This window comes from Callorhinchus milii, unplaced genomic scaffold, assembly GCF_018977255.1.
Source record: "Callorhinchus milii isolate IMCB2004 unplaced genomic scaffold, IMCB_Cmil_1.0 Scaffold4, whole genome shotgun sequence".
Classification (NCBI taxonomy): Eukaryota; Metazoa; Chordata; class Chondrichthyes; order Chimaeriformes; family Callorhinchidae; genus Callorhinchus; species Callorhinchus milii.
In genome coordinates this window covers 76,027,283-76,038,231 of record NW_024704745.1, presented here as the reverse complement: position 1 = coordinate 76,038,231, position 10,949 = coordinate 76,027,283, and the positions used below count along the sequence as shown (strand labels likewise).

General features: G+C 41.9%; 1 protein-coding gene across 2 annotated transcripts; it reads right to left on the bottom strand.

Annotated features, from left to right (window-relative positions):
• Window positions 1–563: 563 nt before the first annotated feature.
• LOC103177145 (mitochondrial uncoupling protein 2) lies at window positions 564–10,606 on the bottom strand. Of its 2 annotated transcripts, none has more exons than XM_007891174.2 (7): window positions 10,466–10,606; window positions 9,443–9,681; window positions 5,051–5,258; window positions 4,760–4,957; window positions 2,452–2,553; window positions 1,838–2,018; window positions 564–946 (listed from the first exon to the last, which is right to left on the bottom strand). In XM_007891174.2, the coding sequence occupies exons 2-7, from the start codon at window positions 9,566–9,568 to the stop codon at window positions 832–834; spliced, it is 930 nt and encodes a 309-aa protein (XP_007889365.1). In that variant the 5' UTR covers window positions 9,569–9,681; window positions 10,466–10,606; the 3' UTR covers window positions 564–831. The 2 variants fall into 2 exon arrangements, with proteins under 2 accessions (XP_007889365.1, XP_007889364.1); XM_007891173.2 differs by lacking the exon at window positions 10,466–10,606 and adding an exon at window positions 9,952–10,041.
• Window positions 10,607–10,949: the final 343 nt, after the last annotated feature.

The following is a 10,949-nucleotide window of genomic DNA, read 5'->3' as shown; positions in this document are numbered from 1 at the left end:
AAAGAGACTGAAAGCTTTGCCGACTGAGGTACTATAACAAAGTTTTCAGGTGATAGATACCAAGCTCAGAGGTATTGTGAATAATGAGGATGGCAAGAGGAATTAAACAGATTAGCATAATGGGGCAGTACAGGGGCAGATATGTTTAATGAATCAAAACACAGCACTTCATTTTTGGTAGAACAAAAAGGGAAGTTTATTGAATTGCTGTATCTTGTAAGAAGTAGAAAATGGACCCGGGAGTGCCAGTGCATATGTTCTTGAAACTTCAATAAGCGCTGGGACACTACTCTGCACGAAGGACGCTATATAAATGCAAGTTGTTGTTGTTGAACATAGTGATGAGGGCTGTGAAAAAAGTTAATGGTTTTCTGGGGCATAGAGTAAAGCAAGAATGTTATGTTTGAACAAACCAGTAGTTGGGCTGTAACTGAAGCAGTGTGTTCAGTTTTGGGCACCTCAGGAAGGCAACGGATGGGGTGCAAAGAAGATTTAAGAGAATGATACCAGGAATGAGGGGCTTCACTTATGAAGAGATTGTAGAACTTGAGTAGATATTGTTCTCTTCAGGATATGTTTTTTAATTGAAAACAAAAAAGGCATTGCAGAAATTGTTTTATTCCATATTTATAAAAATATATATATTAAAGGAAAGCAACGTTTAACATTTAAAAACCACGTAGAAAAGTGCCAAGACATAACAATACAATCGACCTGCGATGTGCATAAATTATAAAAAAAAACTTCAAAACGCAAGATAGAAAGATCTTCCAGTTAATTTAAAATTGATACCAACATTGTTTAACATTTAAAGTAAACAATACATTGAATTCACGCACGAGAGTCCCAGGATTGTCTGGCCACCATCATACCACGTTTCAGCTGTTCGTAAGTAACAAACATCACCACGTTCCAGGATCCTAGCCGCAGGAACGACGGCATAAACCTGCATCAAGGTCAACAGTAGTTATTATGCGTACACATTTCCAATATGTACACTAGATGGAGAAAAGGCAAGTTAGACAAGTTTCCTTACTCCACACGCCTCTGTTTACCAAGCAGTAAGTAGGACCCCGGTTATCAGTCGATTGGCAGATGGCTTTCCGGGGTTAATTATCCCTTAACAAAATAAATGGTCACTCAGTCCATGACTGTTTGTGGGACACTGATGTGCTCAAAAGACTGTCGCATTTTGCACACGATATACACAGTCAATCCACTTTACAATATGTTATGTGAAGTGCTTTGAAATGTCTTAATGACGTGATAAGGCAGTATATGTAAATAAAAAGAATTACCAAAAAAAATGCACCATTTCAGAGGAGCTTCAAAATTTCATCAGTTGTCAGCCTGGCTCAGTTAGTAGCACTCTCATGAAGTCAGAAAGCCACAGGTTCAAGCCAACTTTTAACTCATTCAGTCGAGGCTGACACTCTAATGCAGTGCTGGGGGTATACTGTGTTATTGGAAACATTGTCCTTCAGATGAGACATTAAACCGAGGTACCATCTGCCTGTTTGGATAGACATTAAAGATCTCAATGTCCTGGGTAACAATTACCCAGAACCAATTAGTCATTCAGTCCGTGGCTGTTTGAGGGAACATTGCTGTGCGCAAAAGGGCTGCTTACAAAAACACAGTCACTTTACAGCATATCCTCTGAAGTGCTTTGTGATATGTCCCCTGTGATGTGAAAGGCACTTTACCAAATGCAAGGATTATTATTTTTCTACTCCTACCCCTTTTTCCCTGATACAAAACAGAACAAGGTTCTTTACAATTGTGAATGCAACTTAAAAAAGGAATTGTGATGTTGAATTTTTATATAACTGCTTACCCTTTGTAAAAGGCTGTAGGACCCTCCTTTGTGAACATGATGAAGGCACATTTTAAGGCACTGCGGTACTGGCCTGGGGCAGAGTTCATATATCTTGTCTTCACTACATCAACAGGTGAGGCAACAATGGTTGTGCAGAATCCGGCACCAAAGGCAGAAGAGAAGTGACACGGAAGGTTATCTGTGAAGAATAAAAGTGTGCAGTGTTAAGTGGTCCTTCCAGTTTCTCATCTGACCCCGTGGTTCAACTCATTTTGGTGTCCCATATCATATTGGTTAGTTTCACCTCGCAAGCGAGAAGACCCGGATTAGATTCACCGGGAGGGCGAAATCTTAGGCAAGTTTCCTTACTCCACACGCCTCTGTTTCCCGAGTAGTAAGTAGGAACCTGGTTGTCAGTTGATTGACAGATTGCTTTCCAGGGTTAAGAAGAATAAAAAAATTCTCTCAATCCATGACTGTTTGTGGGATACTGATGTGTGCAATTGACTGCCACGTTTCACCCACAAAATACTATTATGTATTCTGTGAAGTGCTTTGAGACGCCTCTACAACATGGATAAAGGGCTATGTCAAATTCGAAGGTTATTATGAATAATATTTTAATTTCTTACCGGTCATGATCTGGTTTCCCACCAGTGCCTCCTTGATCAAATCGTAGGTCACCAGCTCTGCGCAATTCACAATGGAATTGCGGACAATATTTGGCAGAGTACCTGCAAAACAAGAGAGATCCAAGATGATAAGTCAGATTTTAAAATAAATTTATTTTTCAATTTATACCCTGCCGATTTTCCAGTGGAAGTTAGGTCAGGGTATCAAGGGATATGGGGCAAAGGTGGGTAGTTGTTGTTGAGATACAGATCAGCCATGATCTTATAAAACAGACTCGAGGGGTTCACTGGCCTTCTGTTCCTACGATTCTATTTAAAACCCCAAATTCTGGCTCATTTGTCCTCCAAATATTCAAGGAATTGCCTGCCAATGCAGTACAAGAGTGCAGAGAGACCTTACGTTACAACCTGGCTTTAGGATGCATTGTGACACCCAAATTCATCCTGGAGTCCTGCAACTCAGTGGTTAGAGCACTCGCCTTGCAAGCGAAGACACCTGGGTTCAATTCCAGGCAGAGGGCGAAACCTTGGGCAAGTTTCCTTACTCCACACGATTTAAAATAGTCATACAAATTCAATATCTTTCCACCCCTACTTAGAGGCCTGGGATGATGAGGGAAAATCCAGAAAAATTAACACGTGCATTATTTATTTCCTTGACCAAATCTGAATCTATTCCATGGTTAGGCGGCAGTGGTTGACCCAGGTAAACTTTAAAAGGGTGATGGATTGAATCCGATCAGTGTCTCAACACAGTTATGATGCTGAGATTATATTCAGTCTCTTATGAATATAATCTAAGCTGTTTGCTAGTCTCAACCGCCAACTTAGATTTCAGCATTGTATTGGGAAGTAGAATTGCTATTCCTGATTCCCATTATAGAATAGATAATAAAGCTTGTATTTGATATAGTGCCTTTCACGTCAGAAGGATATCCCAGGATATACTGTAAAGTGGAGTAACTGTGTACTCTTTTTGTAGGCAAATCAGGTTAGACCTCAGAATCAGGTTTAGCTCAGCTGCAATTCCAATTCACAAACCGTTATTTTGACAAGATTGGTCTGGATGAAGAAGCCCCTTTGACCCATCAGATTTCATCCCTCCAGAACACTCACCCTACCATCCCCTCTTCATTGCATCAAGCTATAAAATTGAGTTCAGTGTCCTGACTTCCATCATCTTTCCTGACAATTTGTTCCAGTCATTGATTACTCTCTGAGTAAAGAAAAACTTCCGGGTGTCTGTCCTGAAAATGTCCTTTATAACTCTAAACCAACATCCTCTGTCTGAAGAGTTGATCAGGGTTTACTTTTTCAACCCCATAAAAACTTTATACACCTCTATGAAATTCCCACTGTGAGTCGTGTTCTCCCATGACTAAAGAGCCCTAGGTTTTCTAAACATTGTTCACAGCTCATCCCTCTAACACTGGGGTTCACCCTCTCTGCTCTCTTTGGCACCACCTATAGAGCCTGAGCTTCAAGGTGACCAGCACTGTATACAGTCCTCAAAGTGAGGTATAGTCAGAGCATTGTATAGTCTGAGAATCATGTCTCGGGATCTAAACTCAACTGATTTAGCAATGTAGCCCAGCATCCTGTTTGCCTTGTGTATTGCTGCCTCACATTGTTATTGGAAGGAGAAACTTGAACTGGCCTTTTACATATATTCAGATAGAGCTGCAGGACATGGCTAACTTGTTCATGTAGATGAACTGACTCAACTCGAGATTCAAGAGGCAAATCTAATCCCCTCTATTCCAGTAAACCAGCCACTCGAATCCTCCAGTATTAATTAAGTCCTGGTCCCCTTCACCCAGAAAGATATTGCGCTTAAATTGGTTTTGAGTTCAGTGCTGAACTGCATCATCAGAAACACGGTTCTTCAGATGAGAAATTAACCCGAGGTCCCTGTCTGCCTGCTCAAGTGGAGCTTAAAGATCTCCTGGTACTACTAAATACAACAGGAGTTTCTCCCAAGTGTCCTGGCCAATAATCTCCCTCCCCCTCCCCAATAAAATTGGTCAATCACTCCATGGCTGTTTGTGGGACATTGCTGTGTACAAATTGTGCTGCTAGGTTCACCCACAAAATACCCGGTCACTACACTTGACAGTAAAATCCTGTGAAACTCTTTGAGACATTTTGACAACGAGATAAGGCGCTATATTAAATGCAAGGATTATTATTATAATCATCATCATATAGACAGTAGAACAATATCAACTCAGTTTTAATCCCCAATATGAACCCTCAACATGAATAACAGTGCGACTCCATTAGTGCATTGAAATAACGTTTCACAAACCTTTCCACAACCCTTGAATTCCCTCCTCCTTGGCAATAGTTTTATAGGCATGGATCGTTCCATTGTACCTCTTGTTCACGCCGTCTACACTCACTTGCGCTTGAAACCTAACTTTGACCACATCGGTCGGTTGTGCCAACGTGACAGCCATGGCTCCTGTTGTACAGCCAGCAAGTAACCGACAGGTAATACTCACAGCTGGAAAAAAATACCAAGGATATAATTTAGTTTGTCTCTTATTAACGAAAATACTGTGTACAAAGATAACGTTTCCATTCATTCATTGCTTACGGTCAGATCCCCGAGTGTATAACTGTTTGACAGAATCGTACAACCCAATGCGCACAGAAGCAAAGCTCATCTGACGTTGCAGACCAGCCACCAGACCGTTGTAGAGGCTTCGCGCTCCTTCAGTCTTCACCATTGTCGCCATTGTGCCAAAGACCCCTCTGTACTTCAAACATTTCGCCTCAGTGGCAAGTTTGGATTCTCCTTGAATCTGGAGGAATGAGCTCAATTTGAACTTGCAACAACTTGCATTTATATAGCGTCTACACACGGGCTGCCCCCCCACCACCCCGAGCGCTTAACCTAACCATCCGTGATCAGGCATTTGATAAAGTGGCTTATCTCGTCTTCGAGACGTCTCACAACGCTTCACAGAATATAATAATAATAACAATAAATAGTAAAGCGAATTGACTGTATATTTTGTGGGCGAAACGTGGCAGCCAATTGCGCACAAACAGTCGTGGATTGAGTGACCACATTGTTATTATTTTTATTTGGTGGCCTTTACCTGGAACCATACAAATAAAGGCGGTCACACTGACATTCCACTGTCCATTTCAAGTGTTTGGGGCTCTGAGCTCCAGCATTGTTTTGCAGGAGAGCTGCATTGACAAAGGTGCCATCCTTTAAACAACCACAACAACTTGTCTTATATAGCGCCCTCCACGCAGGGTAGAGTCTCAGAGCGCTTGACAGTGTCAGGGCTTGACTCCAAGCCGGGGGGAGGTGTAAGGTGGCCATAAGCACAGTCGAAGCGGTAGGTTTTCAGGCGGGACTTGAAAGAGAGGAGAGAGGAGGTAAGGCGGAGGAATTGAAGGAGAGCATTCCAGAGTTTTGGGGCGTAATGGCGGAGGGTGCGAGGGATGAGCAGGAGGCTGGTGCTGGTCGATCAGAAGCACTAGTTAGTGGATTGGGGAGTGAGGAGGTTGGAGAGGTAGGGAGGTGCCATGGAGTGAAGGGATTTGAACACAAAACCTGTTTAAATCTGTTTAGGTTGACACGAAAGATCATACGACAATACTTGGAAAGAGAAGGGAAACTCTCCTGGCAATAAATCGCGGAGTTAAATTTGTCATTCACCTTCTGACTCTTTGTGGGACATAAATACTGGGCATAAATTGGCTGTCACTTTTGTGGACAAATTTTGATTAGCGCTCAATCACGACAAAACAGTACAAGGCAGCAGCAAACAAGGCAAACAGGATACTGGGCTATATTGAGAATGTCAGGTCAGTGTAGATCACCGGTCCTCATTCTCAAGCTGTACACTGCGATCTTTAGTAGATCTGAACAGGCAGATGGGGCCTCGGTTTAATGTCTGATCTGAAGGATGGAGTTTCCAATAACACAGTGTACCCCCAGCATTGCATTGTAGTATAGATTACCTCCTGTTCCGATTTTCTCACAGGCTGATTAAAGACTGGAACAGTTTGCCAAGAAAGATGGTAGAGGCCAGGACACTGGACTCGTTTAAAGTGTGTGGGCCAAAGGGTCTCCTTCATTTAAACCAATCTTGTGATCTCAACTCAATTAATTTGAGGCGCTTTGAGACATTAACATTAGGTGCTATATCAAATGAACGTTTCATTACGTATTTGTTTGGATATAACTCAGTGGTATCAATTGTGAAACTAGTTCTATAGGACGTCAAAAAAAACTTTTGAAAATAACTCCCTAATGTCCATTAATATTGATACAAATAATAATAATCCTTGCATTTGATATAGCGCTTTTTACATCTTTCAGACATCTCAAAGCGCTTCACAGAATATACTGTAAAGTGAATTGACTATATATTTGTGGGAGAAACACGGCAGCCAATCGCACAGCAGCGTCCCACAAACAGACGTGGATTGAAGTAACCAATTTATTATTGTTTTTTTTTCTTGAGGGATTATTATCAGACCTGTGGAGTAAGGAAACTTGCCCAAGCTTTCGCCCTGACGGGAATCAAAATATAGCTATTTTACACATAATGAACAATGAATGCGCAAAATAGCTATGGTGGAGGATCTCTGGATAACAAAACATGTAAATTTGCCACAGCGAAATAAAGATAGGTCAAATAAAATCAAAACGTGTACAAGTTACATTAGTTTAAGAGTGAAATCAGGAAGCACTTTTTCCCACGCAAAGGGTAGCGGAAATCTAGAACTCAGGGTCGAACAGAACCCCGAGGTTCCTGACCGGCTTTGAGAGGTGGAGAGTGCAGCCTTGGATGCTGATGCTGTCAGCGCCTGAGGTGCGGAGGCGCTGACGCGAGTCAATCAGGAGGGCCTCAGTTTTGCGCACATTGTGAAGCATTGTCAATTGCAAGGATTTGTAGCTGATCTGCACGAGGCAACATAATAATACTTGCATTTAACATAGGGCCATATGTCGTTGAGACATCTTAAAGCGCTTCACAGGATATACTGTAAAGTGCAATCACTGTATTTTGTCCCAGAGTCGTGGAATCAGTGGCCCAAATTAAATGGCCGCATTTCGTCCACAAAATATAGTCAATTAACTTTACAATACATTCTGTGAAGTGCTTTGAGAGGTCTCGAAGATGTGATAAGGCGCTATATCAAACACAAGGATTATATAAATGGACGGATTATTATCCCAAGTAAGTGATCCGCCAATCAGCTAACAAACGGGTTCCTACGTACTGCACGGTAAACAGAGACGTGTGGAGTAAGGAAACTCGCCTAACTTGCCTTTTCCCCATCTAGTGTACAAATTGAAATGTGTACATATAATAACTACTGTTGACCTTGATGCAGGTTTATGCCGTCGTTCCTATGGATAGGATCCTGGAATGTGATGATGTTTGTTACTTACAAACAGCATGAAACGTGGCATAATGGTGGACAGACAATCCTGGGACTCTGCTCTGCGAATACGATGTATTGTTTTACTTTATACGTTGCGAGTATAAATTCTAAATTAACTGGAGTAAGGAAACTTGCCTAAGGTTTCGCTCCTGCCCAGGAATTGAACCAAGGTCTCTCGCTTGCGAGGCGAGCTATGCTGTGGGATTCCTCAGACAACTATTGAAGTGATTCAACAACAACAACAACAACAAATTGCATTTATGGAGCACCTTTCACATCAGGATGTCGTCTCAATGTGCTGCACAATCGAGAGTTTGCACCTGACCTGGGGATGGGATTCTGGAGGGGTGGAGGGCAACAGGAGTGGGAAAAGATGGCCGAAGGTCTTGAGGTGGATCGTGAAGGAGACGAGACAAAAGGCGCTGCAGGAGAGGAGTTCCAGAGATCAATTTCATCTGGGAGATTGTTGGCCCTTCCCTTTTTCAAATAGTGCCCAGGGAGATCTTTAACACCTACCTATTTGGACAGACAGGTTTAACAACCCAGAGAGGTAACAACAATAATAATAATCCTTGCATTTGATAATAATAATAATCCTTGCATTTGATATAGCGCCTTATCACGTCGTTGAGGCGATTCAAAGCGCTTCACAGAATAAATTGTAAAGTGAATTGACTGTACACTTTGTGAGCAAAACGTGGCAGCCCATTGCGCCCAGCAGTGTCCCACAAACGGTCGTGGGTTAAATTGACCAATTTATTTTTTTCAAAGAATTATTACTCCCGCCAATCAACTAACAACCAGGTCCTGCTTACTGCTATGTAAACAGAGGCAGGTGGAGTGTGGAAACTTGCCCAACATTTTGCCATACCAGGAATCGCACCCAGGTCTCTCGCTTGCGAGGCGAGTGCTCTAATCACTGAGCTACAGGACTCCACAAATCTCCTGGTGTCCTTGGCCAACAATAAAATTGGTCATTCGCTTCATGGGAGTTTGTGGGACATTGCTGTTCGCAAATAGGCTGCAGCGATCGCTTGCAAATCGTGGAGTCCTGTAGCTCAGTGGTTAGAGCACTCGCCTTCCAAGCGAGACACCTGGGTTCAATTCCAGACAGGGGGCGAAACCTTGGGCAAGTTTCCTCACTCCACACAGAGCCTAATAATAATCCCTCCAAAACAAAACAATAATCAATTGGTCATTTTCAATCCACGACTGTTTGTGGGACACTGCTGTGCGCAATTGGCTGCCGCGTTCGCCCACAAATATACGGTCAATTCACTTTACAGTCCATTCTATGAAGCGCTTTGAGTCGTCGAGAAGACGTGAAAAACACTATATCAAATGCAAGGATTATTATTATTATTATTATTGCAGTCATTGCACTTTACAGCATATCAAGTCAAGGATTGAGTGACTAACTTATTTTTTTAAAGCGAGTCCCAACTCTCTCTCTCCCCACCCTTCCCCAAAGCACTGCAGTGAAGTGTCAGCTTAGATTTGCATTGCATCTCATTCTAATGCAGAATAGACGTTTTAATTGAACACAGCCCCACATGTTCACCAGCAATGTTACCTGCAGCCTGACTTTGGCAGTGTCCAGAGGGAAGGTAACCAGATCAGCCACACAAGCCGCAGTGCCAGCCCCCAGGAACTTGACAGCAGCCGTCGGGGGGACATCAGTGGGTCTGAATCCAACCATTTTCAATGTGATTCTGATTTGATTTTCAAGCCCAGATCCAGAAATCAAGCGTTTATATATATATATGTGGGTGGTTGTTCAACAGGCAAGGTCTCTGGAATCAGCTTCAAACCCTGGGAACACATTTTAACACAACCAGAAGATAGTTGCAAGGATAGCTTTATACATGTTTTTTTTTAATGCATGTTCGAAAAAAATTCCCCAAACATCACTCACTTTTCAGTAAGTTTCAATCTTAAACTGCAAGGGCCATTATATTCGCTGAACGCAGCAGCGTTGGTGGGTTTAAATTTATTTCCCTACGAAAAAAAAAGTTATATATAGGAATCAAAACAAGAGGGTGTTCAGATCATAAATAAAGCAGAGCTAAATATAGTACTCACCTACATATCTACCACCCATCAGAGAGAGTCAAAGCAGGTTGAAGTCAAAGCATCGTCAGTTAAAGCTCGACTTGTTATTTAACGCGATTACTAAAAAAACACATATTTATTTGGGAACTCGCAAGGAGGCACATTACTTTTGTAATAAACAATGTGTGATCAAACTCGAGAACTTTATTCGCACTCAAGCGATAGTTTAGTTAACTTTATTCTCACGCAAACGGTAGTTTAGTTAACTTTATTCGCACTCAAACGGTAGTTTATTTAACTTTATTCGCACTCAAACGATAGTTTATTTAACTTTATTCTCACTCAAACGATTAGGACATTAAACCACATCCTAGTTTGGTAGCTTTTAACTTACAGTAAATGTAACCGATGTAAACTGCGATTGCAATCCTGTGTAGTTTATTTTGATGAGCATCGTTATCTCCACTAAGCAGGTGACTAATAACTCAATGTGGACAGAGAGATACAGATTTTAAGCGTAGGCAGAGCAGACTATGTAACTTACCTGGTGCTGAGTGAGTGGAGTTATGTAAACAAGCAGCAAAGTTTGAGCGATAGTCCAGGGTTTAACCAGTAAATGCGGTGCATTTTCATTAACTCAGTGATTGCTGAGCTGGGCTGTCTGCATTTATACTTATCTGAGCAAGAGTGCGTGAGTGGCATTGGTTGATTTGTTTCACAGCTGATGTGACACAACATCCAGAGGCATTGCTTGTTCCATTACCCACTTAAAGCACGTGAAGATGCTATTATTGCAAAACCCGAGCAGTTGCCAAACGAGCATAAATATTACAGCACTACAGTACAGTACAATGTGTGTGTGTGTGTGTGTGTTCTGGACACTGTCCATCTGAAATAAATATGCTTAGAACTCTGCTATAAGTCTCATCCTGTCTGAGAGAGAGATACATGATCTGAGAGTTTCTACACTAATGTGTGTGGGGTTTTTTTTTACCCCCACTTTTCAAAGTGCCAAATAGTTTTATTTG